We start from the raw sequence: 18,087 nt of genomic DNA, 5'->3' as shown, positions 1-18,087 counted from the left end.
CGTGTCTGCCGCCTTCTTCCCGTTCTCCATTCTTTGGGGGGCAAAATAAGATGGAGACCCCCGAAGCACAGGGTGGAAGGCACTCCCCCACCCCTCCTTCCTCCTCCCACAACACAGCTGGAGGGGGAGGGGAGGTCAGCAGGGTTCACAGAGGCCAGATGTTAAGGAAAAAGAGAGAAGTGCCCACCCCAAGCCCACCCACCCCACCCCCACCCTCACCCCCAGGGAAAGAAAAATGAAAGGAGACAGTTTTTAAAACAAACAAAACTTTTATGGTCCAAAACAGTTTTTCTCAAGAATCTGCTCTATGCAAACAGTAACAACTTTTTACAAAGCATTTTCACAGAAAAGGAGACAAGTCCTTCCCCAGCGTGGGAACTGTTCCTCTCTCACCTCGTTTTCGGGGGGGGAAGAGGGGGCGCTATTCACTAGTGCGGGGCAGAAGGGGCACTGGGTCCCACAGTTGTTCAGCAGATCCAAAAGCCCCAGCTTCCCTTCACACCTCAACTTGCCGTCTGCCTAAGACCTAACCTCCCCTGACCTCACCTGGGTGGAGGAGAAAACGCTTCCAACCCTCTCTGACTCAAGATCCTCCTAGCTGGAGGGCAGGGCAGAGGGTGTGATCCAGGCCTATCTCACCCCTCCCCTGGAAAACAGAACCTCTGACCTCAAACCTAATCCCCTGGCCCTGCCCCCTTCGGATCCATCAGATCTCTGACAACTCCCGCAAAGCCTGAGGCTGGGACGTGTTGCGGGAGAAGCTTAAGGTACCTCAGTGCAGATCCCATCCAGACTCAAACTTTGTCCTTTCAAACCCCAGGAGACTCTTGCAGTTAGGCCAAGAGTCCTTTCATTTACCACATCTGCAAAGTGCAGCTTGTTTAGTTTCCACTCTTTAAGGGGGCTGAGTTTGGGTGTCCAAGAATGGACTGGGGCCTGCCTTCCACCTCCACCCCCTCTCATCCATAAATCGGTGGAGGCCCTCGAAAGGCGACTTGTTTGGTCTGATTTTATTGATTTCTTCCACCTTCTATTACTTTCCCTGGGACAGTGTCTTGCCCCTTCCCCAGGCAAAGTAAGCACTTTTCTGGAGAGGAGGTCCCTCAGCCCTACCCGTCCTACGGAAAGTAAGTTGGGGGAAAGGGCTGATTAATCAAGGTTGGGGGGAATCTTTCGCACCGGCCAGACCTTACACTAGGAAAGCAAACAGGGAAAAAGATGGGAACTCCAAAACTGGACAAAAGGGAAAGGTCGGCGGCTGAGACTGAAGATCTCACCAATTAGGGGTCACCTGCACTTGAGGGGGCCTAGAAAGGGGACAGGAAGGGGGTGATCTACCTCTTACCCAAGCTCCCTCATCCATTGAAGGCTCCAACCGTGCTTGGAGCGTTAGGGAAGGCCTGAGGGGAGCAAAGGGTTAAAGGCCTGGACAGTGGGGGTGGGGGATGCCCCCAGGGAGCTGCCAATCACCTCCCCACCCCCACCGCAGCCCCAGCACCCCAGGCTCGCCCACAGACACAGTAACAACCGGTTTGTCCATCACCGAGGTCTCTCTCCTCTTTTTTGGGGGGGGGCTGTCTTTGAGCGATAGCCTCCTTTGCTCCCACTGGGGTGCAGGCCCTGCCTCCAACGGTCCGAGATGGAAGGGGGCAGGGATTGGAATCTATGTCATCAGCCTTTTTTGCTTAAGCCTTCTCCCGACTCCAGCCCTGGGTTTCTTTGCAAAGGATGAGGGGGAGGGACTGTCACCCCGAACACTTAGGTGCTTGAATGAAGATCACTGTCATTTAGGTCCCTCTGCCCACAGCTCCTAAAATGTAAAGGAAGGGGACAAATGTGAGAAACGGGGCTCCCTCTTCAAGCCCGCGGTTTGGCCATGGTCCCAACTTTTCCCCTTTGGCAGAAGTCCCACGGTCAGCTTTCATCCATGTTGATCCCCCAAAATTTGAGGCCAGGGGGCTCAGGGACAGCGGGACCCCCCATCTGCCACCTCCACAGCGGGTGGGCGGGCGGGGGCTTAGAGTCTCCCTGGAGGCGAAGCGAGGATGCCGGCTTTAGGTCTCCGTCTTCCCCCACCACCAGGGCCGGGGGGCAGGGGAAGCAGTTGAGGAGGCTGAAGGTGCTCGTGGTGGGGAGCGTCGGTGCAGGGCGGCGGGGCTGCGCGGTGCGCGCAGGGGGCGCGGGCCGCCGGCGTTTCTTGGCGGCTCCCCGAGCCGACCCTTTCGCAGGCGGCCGCTCTGGCCCCCGGCGCAAACTCGGGGTATCCAAGGCGAAGCCCTTCGCGTAACACCAAAGTTTCGACCGGCGGATCAGACGATCGAAATGTTCCTGGCGGAGATCTCCAGGTGCGGCCGGAGCCGGGCTGGCCGTCGAGGGGCTGGCCGCTGGAGCCTCGGGGGCGGCCGGCTGGGGGTTTCCATCGACTTCGGCAGGCTGGCCGGGCAGGAATGGCCCCGGCGCCGCCCCGGGACCCGCGGGATCGGTGGAGAGGCCCGCAGGTGGCGACGGAGGCTGGGAACTGGGCTCTTGAGGCGGGCTGGCGGCTGGGCCACGCTGAGGCTCGAGACCCGGGGCCGGGCGAGGCGGGGCCGAGGCGAAGCCGGTCATAGATTCCCGAGGGCGCGGGGGCGCAGGGCAGCGGCCCGGAGGTGCACAGGAGCGAACGCCAAAGTGCGGGAAACCGCCTCCGCCCTCTTCCTCTTCTCCGCGGCGGGGGCACGCTGCGACGTCCGCATCCTCGCTGGACGCGGTGTTAGGAACGCCGGGCCGCCCGGTCGGTGCCCAGAGGTGCTTCAGGCCATCCGGGGCCCAGCCGCCAGGGCGCAGGGGGGCGTGAGGGCCCCGCAGCACGGGAGACCGCGCCGCCAGCTCCCCAGGCCCCGGGCCCAGAGAGGACGCCCGGGGCTTGGCAAGGGCGCAGAAGGCGAGGGCACGCAGGCACAGCGGAGAGAATTCCTGGGTCCCCCGACACGGCTTCCGGGGCGTGGGAGAGCAGGGCGACCCTCGCGGGGACGCCGGCACTGCTAGGCGGGGTGCGGGGCACAGGGTCTCCATGGAGCAGCCTGAGGGGTGCCCACTGAGGGGGTCCAGGTCCCAGCGGCGGGATGCCCTGGCTGCCCGAAGAGCCCACGGGCGAGGGGAACATCGCCCCCCGTCGACGGGGAGGTCTCTGCTCACGGGCGCCCCCGGCCCGCTACCCAGGGCCGCAGAGCTTGGGCTCCCTCTTCGCTCTCCTCACGCGGCCCTCCCGGCAGCCGGACTCCTGGGTCCCTGTGAGTCCCGGCGGGGTCGGCCGCCCTTCTGCCGCCGCGTCCCCTTCGCAGCCCCTGCGGGAGACCCTCTCGAGTCGCCCGAAGCGCAGAGGCAGGGGAAACAAAGCGGCCTGCGGCCGCGGGAGGCGGGAAGGACCCCGGGCCCGGCACCCGGTGCCCGGGCCCAGGCGGCGGGGAGGGCGCCTTCCGCCCGCTCGGTTTCTTTCTTCCCCGCTGGCTCCTGGAGACCGCGTTATAGAGAACTGCCCCCTCGCTGCCCCAATACCAGCGCCGGGGCCGCGAGCCCGCCGCTGATTGGGCCGCACCGCCCGTGACGTTAGCCCGGACCCCACCCCTCCGGCGGCGCCGCCCCCGTCCCCATTCCGCACACAGACACACACACGTGGACCCGGCGCGGCGGCGGCTGGGAGGGAGCGCGGGAGGGAGCGTGCGCGGGTGGGATCGCGAGGGGCCAGATGCGCCGCCGCACGTGGCCCAGTGGCGTCCTGGGATTTCGTCGTTGGAAAGCAACTCGTTTTTTCCCGAGCAGTCTGGGTTTTGCATCTGTAAAATGGGACGGTTCATATCTGCCCTCTTGGGACTAAAAGAGCTATGTGAATCAACGTAGATGAATATCAGAAATAATGTTTAGGGGAAAGATGAAATGAGGCAATGGTTGTTTACAAGCTTTGCACAGCAGGGATTCTAGCGGGCCGTGAATGGCCCTTAAAACAGTACGTGGCACACAGCAGGCTCAAAAAAAATGCTATAATGTATAAGTAGTTAAGAACTCAGTAGTTATATGCAAGATGAACAAAGAAAAAAATAAATTTGGAAGGGTGGGAGTGTTATTACACCCATGGAAGCCGATAAATAGGCTGTCTCAGTACCTATTTCCATTTCTCTGATGCAGTATCTAAATACTCCGCCTCAACTAAATTCAGAGTGCTGGCTCTGCAACCCCTGACCCCCAATCCCAGGATGCTCCCCTCTGAGGCTTGATCTGCCAAACAGGTTGAAAAGGCCAGAGGAGGGCATGCACAGACCCTCACTCTCATATCCCCCAAGGAAAATAAAGAAAAAGTGAATTTCCAGTACAAATTCTGCAGCACACACGCCCACCCTGTTCTATCCCCTTAACCTTCTTTAGTTTCTGCATAGCTTACTGTTACATAAAAGTCTGTAAATGGATTTATTCTTTAGTGTCTGTCTCTCCCATTAGTCTGGAAATGAGTTGATGAGAACTTCATCTTGATTGGTGGTGCATCCCCACTGCCTAGAACAGTGGCCAAGATATAATAGGTGCTCAATCAATATGTGTGAATGAATGAATGAATGAGCAAGTGAGTGAATAAATGATTTCCTGGGATATTTCTCTCTTGATAAAAATCAGGTTATTGGAATACTGCCATTTCCTATTTGTGGAAATATAGAGATTGGTATGATGGCTTAGGGTAAAGGTGTGGAAGAATGCTGGGGGCAGCTCCAGATAGAAAAATCTTATTCTGAGGCCAGGACAAGAGAGGGTTTCAGAAAGGGGACAAATGATGCAGCTTGCCTCCGGACCCTTCTAGAGGTGACAACAGAGGTGTAGTTTCCCTATGCATCATCAAATAACATCTGGAAGGACAGGGGTAAGGAGGGTCTGCCTCCCCCACCTGCAGAGTCCAGAGGCAACGTCCCTAGGTGGGGCGAGGGTTTGAGGAACGAGGAGGTGTGGTGTTCCATTGCCCAAAACACTCACCCTCTAACATCTCCTGCAGAAGAGCTCTCCACGGCAGTTGTCATGAGGGGGGATCCTGGGGTCCTGCCAAGTCATGAAGCTGAGCTGGGTCTAGACTCCAAGGCTCATAATTGCTCGAAAAGCCCACCTCTACACATGCACACATGCACACATACACAAGAAAAGTTCTGGAAGGATGATCTTCATGGCTGTCTCTTCTGCAGGACAGTGCTGAGGACTCATCCCAAACAGCAGTTCCTACTTACACTCCTGTGCCTAGCACAGTGTTGACACAAGGAGAGAATGCCCGAGAAAATGATCAGTATGAATAAATGAGTGAATATTACATAACAGTGCAGATCAATGGCCTCTTCTTTCTCTGTCTCCAAAAGCTGCCAGCTCCCCCTTCCGAACCATGTGAGTTTGGGGGCTTTATTGAGGGGTCGTTACAATTGTGAGTCCTTCTCTCTGCCTCCACTTTCCCTACTTCCCCTTGCCCTCATCAGCCACCCCAGAATATGGACCCAGGGATGGAATCACTCTACAAACGGTAGAATAGTGTGAGTGCCTCTCCAGCTGAAAGGACCAGCTGAAAGGAGATCATCAAACCACCCTTGATGGCCTGGATGGGGCAGGGTGGCACTGTGCAACCCTGGGCAGGTCATCTAGACACTCAATGTCCTTATCGGTGAAAAGGAGACAACAGTGGCTTCCTCACATTGTTGGGAGGGTTGAAATATGATGTGAGCAGTCACCAGAACTCACGTCGGCAGGCCCAGCTGCTGCAATTACCATTGCCTCCAGTAGAGGACTCTCGACCCCATCCTCAGCCTGCGACGAGGGAGGCAACACCCTTCTCAGGAACCTCTCCTATAGGAGAAAAAGAGGGACAAGGCTGGATGCCGGGTCCCATCTAACACCTCCAGAGTGAGGGCTAGAAAGGGCCCCTCTGGATCCAGAAGCCAGCACTTCCCTTTCCTTGGCCCATCTAGGTCTCACCTGGGGCAGTAAGGACTGTGTTCAAGGATTTGGGAGCAGGAGACCTGCCCAGTTGCCCTTTTTGGGGACCTGCACCCCAGGCGTCCAACCCCATAGAAACTTCTGTAGTACTTACTGCATGCCAGTCTCTGTTCTAAGAACTGGATGTCACTTAATCCCCACAACGGCCTACGAAATAGACTTTTTTTTTTTTTTTTAAACAGAGTCTTGCTTTGTCACCCAGACTGGAGTGCAGTGGCGCGATCTCCGCTCACTGTAACCTCTGCCTCCCAGGTTCAAGCAATTCTCCTGTCTCAGCCTCCTGAGAAACTGGACAACAGGCGTGCGCAACCACGCCCAGCTAATTTTTGTATTTTTAGTAGAGATGGGGTTTCACCACGTTGGCCAGGATGGTCTTGATCTCTTGACCTCATGATCCGCCCACCTCTGCCTCCCAAAGTGGTGAGAGTACAGGTGTGAGCCACCACGCCCGGCCGACAGTATTTTTAAAAATGAACATACCACACGTAACCCATTTTCAGTGTCCAATTCATGATTTTTAGTAAATTTACAGTTATGCAACCATCATCATAATCCAGTTTTGGGGTTTTCTTTGAGACAGAGTTTCACTTTGTCTTCCAGGCTGGAGTGCAGTGGCACAATCTCGGCTCACTGCAGCCTTCGCCTCCCGGGTTCCAGCAATTGTCCTGCCTCAACCTCCCAAGTAGCTGGGGCTACAGGCACCCACCACCACGCCCAGCTAATTTTTTTTTTTTTTTTTTTTTTTGAGACAGAATCTCACTCTGTTGCCCAGGCTGGAGTGCTCAATCTCAGCTCACTGCAGCCTCCGCCTCTCAGATTCAAGTGATTCTCGTGCCTCAGCCTCCCAAGTAACTGGGATTACAGGCGGATGCTACCACGCCCGGCTAATTTTTGTATTTTCAGTAGAGACAGGATTTCACCCTGTTGGCCAGGCTGGTCTCGAACTCCTGACCTCAGGTGATCTGCCCACCTCAGCCTCCCAAAGCGCTGGAATTATAGGCGTGAGCCACCATGCCCAGCCCCATAATCCAGTTTTAGAACATTGCTTATAAGACTCCTCCTTCTGGCTGGGCCCGGTGACTCACGCCTGTAATCCCAGCACTTTGGGAGGCTGAGGAGGGCAGATCACGAGGTCAGGTGATCGAGACCATCCTGGCTAACACAGTGAAATCCTGTCTCTACTAAAAATACAGAAAATTAGCTGGGCGTGGTGGCAGGCGCCCGTAGTCCCAGCTACTCAGGAGGCTGAGGCAGGAGAATGGCGTGAACCTGGGAGGCAGAGTTTGCAGTGAGTGGAGATCGCACCACTGCACTCCAACCTGGGCGATAGAGCGAGACTCCGTCTCAAAAAAAAAAAAAAAAGACTCCTCTTCCCCACTTGTAGCTCTGCCTTCCCATCTCCAGCCCTGGGTGACTAATCTACTCTCTGTCTCCATAGAGTTCCCTTTTTTGGATATTTTATATAAATGGAATCTTTCAATATGTGGTCTTTTGCATCTGGCGTCACAAAAGCATGTTTTTGAGGTTTACCTGTGTTGTTGCATGTATTGGTAGTCACCCCCTAGCATAAACCCGCATGTTCCTCTACCTCCTCTGGGAATTTGCATCCAGGGTTAATAGTTTAAGTTCTGGACTCAGATGGGTCCGTTCACATTCCAGACTCATCATTTCACTAGCTTTGTGACTTTGGGGCAATTCCTTAACCTCAGGAAGCTTTAGTTTCCTTATTTGTAGAACAAGATTAGCATCTTTCCTCATGCAATTAAAAAGGTATTATATGATGGAAAATTTCAAACCTACACAAAAGTAAATAAATATAATTAATCTCTGAGTACCCAATATCCAGCTTCAACACTTACCAACTCTAGTCAATTTTGTTTCATTCTTACCTACCCACTTCCTCACTTAAAAAAAAAAAAATCAAGTTGGCCAGTATGATGGCTCACGCCTGTAATGCCAGCATTTTGGGAGGCCGAGGCTGGCAGATCGTTAGCACCAGGAGTTTGATACCAGCCTGGGCAACACGGCGAAACTCCATCTCTACCAAAACAAACAACAAGAACACATAAATTAGCTAGTCCCAGCTACTCAGGCAACTGAGGTGGAAGGATCCCTTGAGCCTGGGAGGTTCAGGCTGCAGTGACCTGCAATCACCACTGCACTCCAGCCTGGGTGACAGAGCGAGACCCTGTCTCAAAAAACAACAACACAATTTTATTTAGGTATGATTTATGTAATAAAATGCACTTTTTTTTTTTTTTTTGTATTTTTTAGTAGAGATGGGGTTTCACCGTGTTAGCCAGGATGGTCTCAACCTCCTGACCTCGTGATCCGCCCGTCTCGGCCTCCCAAAGTGCTGGGATTACAGGCTTGAGCCACCGCACCCAGCCTAATAAAATGCACATTTTAAGTGTACAGTTCAAATAGTTCAAAGTGTACAGTTCAAATAGTTTTGCCAAAGGAATATGCCCATGTTACCACCACAATTAAGATAGAACAATGGCCAGGCACGGTGGCTCATATCTATAATCAATCCGAACACTTTGGGAGGCCAGAGCTGGTGGATCACTTGAGGTCAGGAGTTTGAGACCAGCCTGGCCAACATGGTGAAACCCCATGTCTACTAAAAATACAAAAAAAAATTAGCTGGGTGTGGTGGCTCCTGCCTGTAATTCCAGCTACTTGGGAGGCTGAGGTGGGAGAATGACTTGAACCGGGTAGGCAGAGATTGTAATGAACTGAGATCGTGCCACTGCACTCCAATGTGGGTGACAGAACAAGACTCGGTCTAAAAAAAAAAAAAAAAAAAAACAGCTGTGCAGTTGCTCATGCCTGTAATCCCAGCACTTTGGGAAGCCAAGCCAGGTGGATCACTTGAGGTCAGGAGTTCAAGACCAGCCTGGCCAACATGGTAAAACCCCGCCTCTACTAAAAAATACAAAATAAATAAATAAATAAATAAAGCCAGGGCTGGTGGTGTATGCCTGTAGTCCCAGCTACCCGGGAGGCTGAGGTGGGAGAATTGCTTGAACCTGTGAGGCGGAGATTGCAGTGAGCTGAGATGACATCACTGCACTCCAGCCTGGGCAACAGAGCAAGACTCTATCTAAAAAAAAAAAAAAAAAAAAAAAGATATAAAATTATGAGATATAGAACAAACCCCATATTATTTTGTTTTGCTTTGTTTTGTTTTTCTGAGACAGGTTTTGCTCTGTTGCCCAGGCTGGAGTGCAGTGATACAATCTCGGCTCACTGCAACCTCTACCTTCTGGGTTCAAGTGAGTCTCATGCCTCAGCTACCCAAGTAGCTGGGACTACAGACGTGTGCCATCACACACAGCTAATTTTTGTATTTTTTGTAGATTCAGGGTTTCACTATGTTGCCCAGGTTGGTCTCAAACTCCTGGGCTCAAACAATCCTCCCTCCTAGGCCTCCCAAACTGTTGGGATTATAGGCGTGAACCACTGTGCCCAACCTAGAACAAACCCTATGTTACTTTTAGGCAAATCCAAGACATCACATAATTTCATTCCTAAATATTTCAGTACATATTTCTATAAGGACCCTTTAAAAGTAAACATAAACCCAACATTATTATCAAACCTAAAAAGAATTAACAATTGGCCGGGCATGGTGGCTTATGCCTGTAATCCCAGCACTTTGGGAGGCCGAGGTGGGTGGATAACCCAAGGTCAGGAGTTCGAGACCAGCCTGACCAATATGGTGAAACCCTATCTCTACTAAAAATACAAAAAAAAAAAAAAAAAATAGCCAGGCGTGGTGGCACGTGCCTGTAGTCCTGGAAACTCAGGAGAATGAGACGGGAAAATTGCTTGAATCTGGGAGGCAGAGGTTGCAATGAGCTGAGATCACACCACTGCACTCCAGTCTGGGTGACAGAGTGGAATTCCATGTCAAAAAAAAAAAAAAGAATTAACAATCACACTTTAACTTCATCAAATAGCCAGCCAGTGTTCAAATTTCTAATTATCTTATATTTTTTCTTTACAATTTTTAGTTTATTTGAATTAGGAGCCAAGGAAGGATTTCAAATGGTTAATATGTCTCTCTTTTAATCTATAAATTCCCCCTTTATCTCTCTTTCTCTCTGTCTTTTTTTTCTCCCCCTTTGCAATTTAGTCATTGGAGATACTATGATTGTCTTCCAGACTTCCCATAGTCTGGAATTTACTGACTGCATTCCCCACGGTGAGGTTTAACCAAACAACAGTTAGTGAACAATATTTATTAAGGACCTATTATGTATAGGATTGTCAAATTTAGCACAGGGTTGGGCGTGCTGGCTCACACCTGTAATCTCAGCACTTTGGGAGGCGAAGGCAGGTGATCACTTGAGTCCAGGAGTTTGAGACCAGCCTGGCCTACGTGATGAAATCCCGTTTCTACTAAAAATACAAAAATTAGCTAGGTGTGGTGGCAGGTGCCTGAAATCTCAGCTTACAAGAGAAGAGGCTCTTGTAAGGGAGGCTGAGGCAAGAGAATCACTTGAACCCACAAGGCGAAGTTGCGGTGAGCTGCAATCGCACCACTGCACTCCAGGCTGGGAAACAGAGAAAAATTCGGTCACAAAAAAAAAAAAAAAAATTAGGACAAAATATACAGAACATATTTATTTATACTAAAAAAGTAGGCCGGATGCGGTGGCTCACGCCTGTAATCCCAGCACTTGGGGAGGCCAAGGTGGGCAGATCACAAAGTCAGGAGATCGAGACCGTCCTGGCTAACACAGTGAAACCCCATCTCTACTAAAAATACAAAAAATTAGCCAGGCCTGATGGTGGGCGCCTGTAGTCCCAGCTACTCGGGAGGCTGAGGCAGGCGAATGGCGTCAACCCAGGAGGCGGAGCTTGCAGTGAGCCGAGATCACGCCATTGCACTCCAGCCTGGGTGACAAAGCAAGACTGTCTTGGGGAAAAAAAAAAAATTTTTTTTAAATGAGAAACTCACATATTAATACTTGGTGCATAGAAGTTCATGATCAACGTAAGTGCCTTTGGCAGTAGCTAAGGCTGCCTTTTCCCTTTCCCCTCCGTTCTTCCCTTGTCCCATCCCTCTCCACATTCACCCAGGAATTATTCCAGACTTGCCTCCTCCTGCAGTACTTCCTCTATATGACCATAGTTAATGCATTCATTTATTTACCCCACAGTTACTGAGCACCCACCATGTAGCAAGACCCAGGCCAGGTCCTGTGGACTCAGAGATGCTGGAGACACAGTCTGCTGGGGGAGATAGACATTACAAGCTGATCTAAGAAGTAGCAATAGAGGGATGATCGTGGTCCTGGAATCTTAGAGGAGGATGACCCTAGAGGAAGAGGAAGGATGTCTTTTCAGAATGTAATCTTTCTCCTAGGTCTACAGGCTGAACAAAGGAGGCAGAGCTGGGCATGGTGGCTCACACCTATAATCCCAGCACTTTGGGAGGCCAAGGCAGATGGATCACCTGAGGTTACCTCAGATCACCTGAGACCAGCCTGGCCAACATGGTGAAACATCATCTTTACTAAAAATACAAAAATTAGCCATGTGTAGGCTGGGCACAGTGGTTCACGCCTGTAATCCCAGCACTTTGGGAGGCTGAGGCAGGCGAATCACAAGGTCAGGAGATCAAGACCATCCTGGCTAACATGGTGAAACCCCGTCTCTACTAAAAACACAAAAAATTAGCGGGGCGTGGTGGTGGGCGCCTGTAGTCCCAGCTACTCAGGAGGCTGAGGCAAGAGAATGGTGTGAACCCGGGAGGCAGAGCTTGCAGTGAGTCGAGATTGAGTCACTGCACTCCAGCCTGGGCGACAGAGCAAGACTCTGTTTCAAAAAAAAAAAAAAAATTAGCCATGTGTGGTGGTGCATGCCTGTAGTCCCAGCTACTCAGGAGGCTGAGGCAGGAGAATCACTTTGAACCTGGGAGGTGGGGGTTGTGGTGAGCCGAGATTGCACCACTGCACTCCAGCCTGGGTGACAGAATGAGAGACTCCATCTCAACAAAAAGAAAAAGAAAGGCTGGGCGCGGTGGCTCAAGCCTGTAATCCCAGCACTTTGGGAGGCCGAGATGGGCGGATCAGGAGGTCAGGAGATCGAGACCATCCTGGCTAACACGGTGAAACCCCATCTCTACTAAAAAATACAAAAACGAGCCGGGCGAGGTGGCGGGCGCCTGTAGTCCCAGCTACTTGGGAGGCTGAGGCAGGAGAATGGCGTAAACCCGGGAGGCGGAGCTTGCAATGAGCTGAGATCTGGCCACTGCACTCCAGTCCCGGCGACAGAGCGAGACTCCGCCTCAAAAAAAAAAAAAAAAAAAACCGAAAAAGAAAAAAAAAAACAAAGGAGGCAGCAGAGAAGAGAGAAGAATTCCACTTGCAGAGGAATATGAGCAAGGAACCAAGGCAAGCAAGTGCCTGCCCCACATTTTGCCAACTTCCAGCCATCAGCATACTGCCCCCCTGTTAAGTAGCAGGGTGCCCTGGCCTTGGCCTTTCTCATCCACCTTCCTAGAGTCATCTCGGCTCCCTTGCACAGCCAATCACTCTCCCCATCAGGAGGTCTCTCCCATTAAAAAGCTAAATCTTCCTTGACCCCAGAAGCTACGGCCCTATCCCTTTCTTCCCTTCACAGCCAAGCTCCCCCAAGAGCTGTCTACGCACATAGTCTTCCTTTTCTCACTTCCCACTTGCTCCCCAACCCGCTTCCATCTGCTTCCACCCTCGCCCGCCACCGGAATAGCTCCTGCTGAGGTCTCAGTGGCCTCCATCTCATCGAAACTGGCAGGCACTTGTCAGCCTCCCTGACCTCTCGGGGCAGGCCGCTTGGCTGGCCACTTCCTCCTCCGAGACATTCCCAGTCCCCTTCCTTCTGGGCACCGAGCTCCTTTGCTGTCCTCCTGCCTCGGGGGCTACTTCCTCTTGCTCTTCAGTGCAGGCTCACTCTCCCCTTTTCAGCCCAAAATGTCGGGGCTCCTCAAGGCTTTGTCCAGAACTCTCTTCTCTCTCCGGACACTCTTCCCTGCTCACTTTGCAGTCAGCATCAGAGCCCCGGGGTTCAGCCTGGCCCTCCCCTCTCAGGTCTGGCCCAGACACCACACTGCGCACTCAGTCCACCTCGGACATTTCAAAAGCCCCTCAAACTCAGGCATCCCAAACCATCAGCACTCACTCCAACCCCTCTTGCCAGGAAACCTATCCTGAGGTGTGGCTCCCCCATCCATTCACTTCCACAGCCAGAAACCCAGGCCTCATCCCGACACCTCTGGCCCTCCAAGTCAATGCCTCCGCAAGCCTCATCATTGCACCCCACAGTCATCGTTCCAAAGCCACAAATCTGACTGTTACGCCCCTACTCAAAACCTTTTATCTTTTTCTTTTTTCTTTCCTTTTTTTTTTTTTTTTTTTTTGAGACAGCATCTCACTTTCACCCAGGCTGGAGTGCAGTGGCATGATCACAGCTCACTGTAGCCTCAACTTCCTGGGCTCAAGTGATCCTCCCGCCTCAGCCTCCCAAGTAGCTAGGACTACAGGTATGTGCCACCACATCCAGCTAATTTTTAAAAGTTTTTGTGGGGCCGGGCCCGGTGGCTCACGCCTGTAATCCCAACACTCTCGGAGGCCGAGGCGGGCAGATCAACTGAAGTCGGGAGTTTGAGACCAGCCTGACCAACATGGAGAAATCCCATCTCTACTAAAAATACGAAATTAGCCAGGCGTGGTGGCAGGTCCCTATAATCCCAGCTACTCGAGAGGCTGAGGCAGGAGAATCGCTTAAACCTGGGAGCAGAGGTTGCCGTGAGCCAAGATCACGCCATTGCATTCCAGCCTGGGCAACAAGGACGAAACTCTGCCTAAAAAAAAAAAGAAAAAAAAGTTTTTGTAGAGTCAGGGTCTCACCATATTGCCCAGTCTGGTCTTGGGCCAGGTGGTAAGCAACTGTGGTCCCATCTACTTGAGAGGCCAAGGTGGGAGGATTGCTTGAGCCCAGGAGTCTGAGATCCATCCCTACAAACAAACAAAAATCCGTTAATGGTTTCCTACCGCTTTCAGGAGAAAGACTAAACTGTTTTTTTTTTTTTTTTTGAGAGGGTGTCTCACTCTGTTGCCCAGGCTGGAGTGCAGTAGCACGATCTCGGCTCACTGCAACCTCCGTTTCCCGGATTCAAATGATTCTCCTGCCTCAGCCTCCTGAGTAACTGGGATTACAGTTATGAGCCACCATGCCCAGCTAATTTTTAAATTTTTAGTAGAGAAGAAGTTTCACCATGTTGGCCAGGCTGGTCTCAAACTCCTGACCTCAAGTGATCTGCCCACCTTGGCCTCCCAAGGTGCTGGGATTACAGGCGTGAGCCATCATGCCCAGCCTAAAAGACTAAACTCTTAATTAGGCTCATAGGTAGTGTTACTTAACTCTAGCAACCCCACACACAGGTCTTCTTGGGGAAGGGGACAGTTCCCTCGCCTCTTCCTTCAGCCACTCCTGTCTTCTAGGCCTAAAGCACTAAGCTCCTTCCTCTCTCTCCCTAAGCACTTGCTGTTCCTTCAGACTGTAAACTTTCCCCCCACATTGCTTCTCCTGGCCAACGCCTGCTCCTACTCAGAGCTCCACTGAGTCATCCCTTCCTCTAAGAAAACCTCTTTTTGCCCTTCCAGATGATGCCCAGGTCAGTCTCCACAGTATCCCCACTTCAAGAGCTGTGAATATTTCCTTCAGAGATTTCCATTGGCCAGGTGCGGTGGCTCACACCTGTAATCCCAGCACTTTGGGAGGCCAAGGTGGGCAGATCACCTGAAGTCAGGAGTTCGAGACCAGCTTGGCCAACACAGTGAAACCCGGTCTCTACTAAAAATACAAAAATGAGCTGGATGTGGTGGCACATGCCTGGAGTCTCAGTTACTCAGGAGGCTGAGGCAGGAGAATCACTTGAATCCAAGAGACGGAGGTTGCAGTGAGCTGAGATGGTGCTATTGTACTCCAACTTGGGCAACAGAGCAAGACTCCGTCTCAAAAAAAACAAAGAAGGTAAGATTTCCATCTGCTAATGACTATTCATCTATTAGTGTATCTGATTATCCACCTCTCCTCCCTCTCCTCTGTCACTCTGTTTCATGGGGACAGGGACCACACTGAATTCTGCAGTAGCTTAGCGATTGGCACAGAGTTGACAACCAAATACTTTTTTTCTTTTTGAGACAGAGTCTCGCTCTGTCGCCCAGGCTGGAGTGCAGTGGCGCACTGTAAGCTCCGCCTTCCAGGTTCATGCCATTCTCCTGCCTCAGCCTCCTGAGTAGCTGGGACTACAGGCCCCACCACCACACCTGGCTTTTTTTTTTTCGTATTTTTAGCAGAGACAAGGTTTCACCATGTTAGGCAGGATAGTCTCGATCTCCTGATCTCGTGATCCACCCGCCTCAGCCTCCCAAAGTGCTGGGATTACAGGCATGAGCCACTGCTGACAGCCAACATTTGCTAAAAGTGATTTAAAGTTTTCATGGAAGTTTACCCCTAAATACTTCGGGAAGTTTTCTTTTCCTTTTTTTTTTTTTTTTTTTTTTTTGAGACGGAGTCTCGCTCTGTCGCCCAGGCTGGAGTGCAGTGGCCGGATCTCAGCTCACTGCAAGCTCCGCCTCCCGGTTTAAGCCATTCTCCTGCCTCAGCCTCCCGAGTAGCTGGGGCTACAGGCGCCCGCCACCTCGCCCGGCTAGTTTTTTGTATTTTTTAGTAGAGACGGGGTTTCACCGTGTTAGCCAGGAGGGTCTCGATCTCCTGACCTCGTGATCCGCCCGTCTCGGCCTCCCAAAGTGCTGGGATTACAGGCTTGAGCCACCGCGCCCGGCCTTTTTTTTTTTTTTTGAGACAGAGTCTCGCTCTGTCGCCCAGGCTGGAGTGCAGTGGCGCGATCTTGGCTCACTGCAAACTCTGCCTTCCGGGTTAAGCCATTCTCCTGCCTCAGCCTCCCGAGTAGCTGGGACTACAGGCGCCCGCCACCTCGCCCGGCTAGTTTTTTGTATTTTTTTTAGTAGAGACGGGGTTTCACCGTGTTCGCCAGGATGGTCTCGATCTCCTGACCTCGTGATCTGCCCATCTCGGCCTCCCAAAGTGCTGGGATTACAGGCTTGAGCCACCGCGCCTGGCCAAGTTTTCTTATTACAATATTATGATCATAGGCTGGGTGCAGTGGCCACATCTATAATCCGAGCACTTTGTTTTTTGGTTTTTTTTTTTTTTTGAGACGGAGTCTTGCTCTGTCGCCCAGGCTGGAGTGCAGTGGCCGGATCTCAGCTCACTGCAAGCTCCGCCTCCGGGGTTCACGCCATTCTCCTGCCTCAGCCTCCCGAGTAGCTGGGACTACAGGCGCCCGCCACCTCGCCCGGCTAATTTTTTTGTATGTTTTAGTAGAGACGGGGTTTCACTGTGTTAGCCAGGATGGTCTTGATCTCCTGACCTCGTGATCCGCCCGTCTCGGCCTCCCAAAGTGCTGGGATTACAGGCGTGAGCCACCGCTCCCGGCCAATCCGAGCACTTTGGAAAGCCGAGGTAGGCGGATCACCTGAGGCCAAGAGTTCGAGAATAGCCTGGCCAACATGGTGAAACCCTGTCTCTACTAAAAATACAAAAACTAGCCAGGCATAGTGGCACGCCTGTAATCCCAGCTACTCAGGAGGCCGAGGCAGGACAATCGCTTGAACCCGGGAAGCAGAGGCTGCAGTGAGCCAAGATCTCTCCACTGCACTCCAGCCTGGACAACAGCGAGACTCACTCTAAAAGAAAAAAAAAAAAAAAAATATATATATATATATAATGATCATACCTCAGAAAATTACCCATTCCTTGATATCATCTAATATGTAGCCCATATTCAAATTTACCAACTTGTCCTCCAAAATGCTTTTTTTGTATTTGATTTGTTCCAACCAAGGTCTTTATTTATTTATTTATTTTTTATTTATTTATTTATTGGGACTGGGTCTTGCTTTGTCGCCCAGGTTTCTGGCACAATCAGAGCTCACAGCAACCTCAACCTCCAGGCCTCAGCCTCCTGAGTAGCTGGGATCACAGATGTGTGCCACCATACCCAACTAATTTATTTATTTATTTTTTATTTTTTATTATACTTTAAGTTCTAGGGTACATGTGCACAATGTGCAGGTTTGTTACATATGTATACATGTGTCATGTTGGTGTGCTGCACCCATTAACGCGTCATTTACATCAGGTATATCTTATTTATTTATTTATTTATTTATTTATTTTGGTAGAGATAGGGTCTTGCTATGTTGCCCAGGCTAGTCTTGAACTCCTAGGCTCAAGCAATCCTCCTGCCTGGGTCTCCAAAAGTGCTTGGATTACAGGCATGAACCACTGTGCCCAGCCCCAACCAAAATCTAAATATGGCCTGCACTGCTTTTCGCTGTCTCTTAAGTCTCATTTAAATCTAGAATAACTTTTTCCCCCTTTGCCATTGACTGGGTGAACTGCTAAAGTATTTTAAGTAAATTACAGACATCATGTCCCACCTTCTAGATTTCTCTGATTGCTTCCTCGTGGTGTTGTTTATCCGGTATTTTCTGTAAACTGGAAATTAGATCTCCAGGCTTGATTAGCTTCAGGTTGACTGTGCTGACAAAAACACTTTGTGGGTGAAGCTTCCTCCAACATATTGCGTTCCCTCGGGTGTCCCTGATGCCTGAGCTTCACTGTTAGTGATATAATATTGATCAGTTGCTCCCCTTGGCGACAGCCGATCCCTCTATCAATAAATTGCATTTTTTTGGCTGGCCAGGGTGGCTCACGCCTGTAATTCCAGCACTTTGAGAGGCCGAGGCGGGTGGATCACTTGAGGTCAGGAGTTCAAGACCAGCCTGGCCAACATGGTGAAATCCCATCTCTACCAAAAATCCAAAAATCAGCTGGGCATGGTGGCATGCACCTGTAGTCCTAGCTACTTGGGAGGCTGAGGCAGGAGAATCTCTTAAACCTGGGAGGTGGAGGTTTGCAGTGAGCTGAGATAGTGCCACCGCACTCCAGCCAGGGCAACATAGTGAGACTCTGTCTCTTAAAAAAAATAAATGAGGCCGGGCGCGGTGG

The 18,087-nt window shown here is 51.4% G+C and overlaps 1 protein-coding gene across 1 annotated transcript; it reads right to left on the bottom strand.

The window, feature by feature from the left end:
* Positions 1-249: 249 nt before the first annotated feature.
* EPOP (elongin BC and polycomb repressive complex 2 associated protein) lies at positions 250-3,510 on the bottom strand. The gene has a single exon (XM_033183252.1). The coding sequence runs from the start codon at positions 3,052-3,054 to the stop codon at positions 1,915-1,917; it is 1,140 nt and encodes a 379-aa protein (XP_033039143.1). The 5' UTR covers positions 3,055-3,510; the 3' UTR covers positions 250-1,914.
* Positions 3,511-18,087: the final 14,577 nt, after the last annotated feature.

The sequence above is a fragment of the Trachypithecus francoisi genome, unplaced genomic scaffold (assembly GCF_009764315.1).
Source record: "Trachypithecus francoisi isolate TF-2019V2 unplaced genomic scaffold, Tfra_2.0 Lachesis_group20, whole genome shotgun sequence".
Classification (NCBI taxonomy): Eukaryota; Metazoa; Chordata; class Mammalia; order Primates; family Cercopithecidae; genus Trachypithecus; species Trachypithecus francoisi.
Note: the sequence above shows the minus strand (reverse complement) of the source record. Positions and strands in the feature narration are given on the sequence as shown.

Bases quoted from the DNA above. Each gene is read 5' to 3' on its own strand.
- EPOP (XM_033183252.1), bottom strand. From the start codon at position 3,054: ATGGAGACCCTGTGCCCCGCACCCCGCCTAGCAGTGCCGGCGTCCCCG.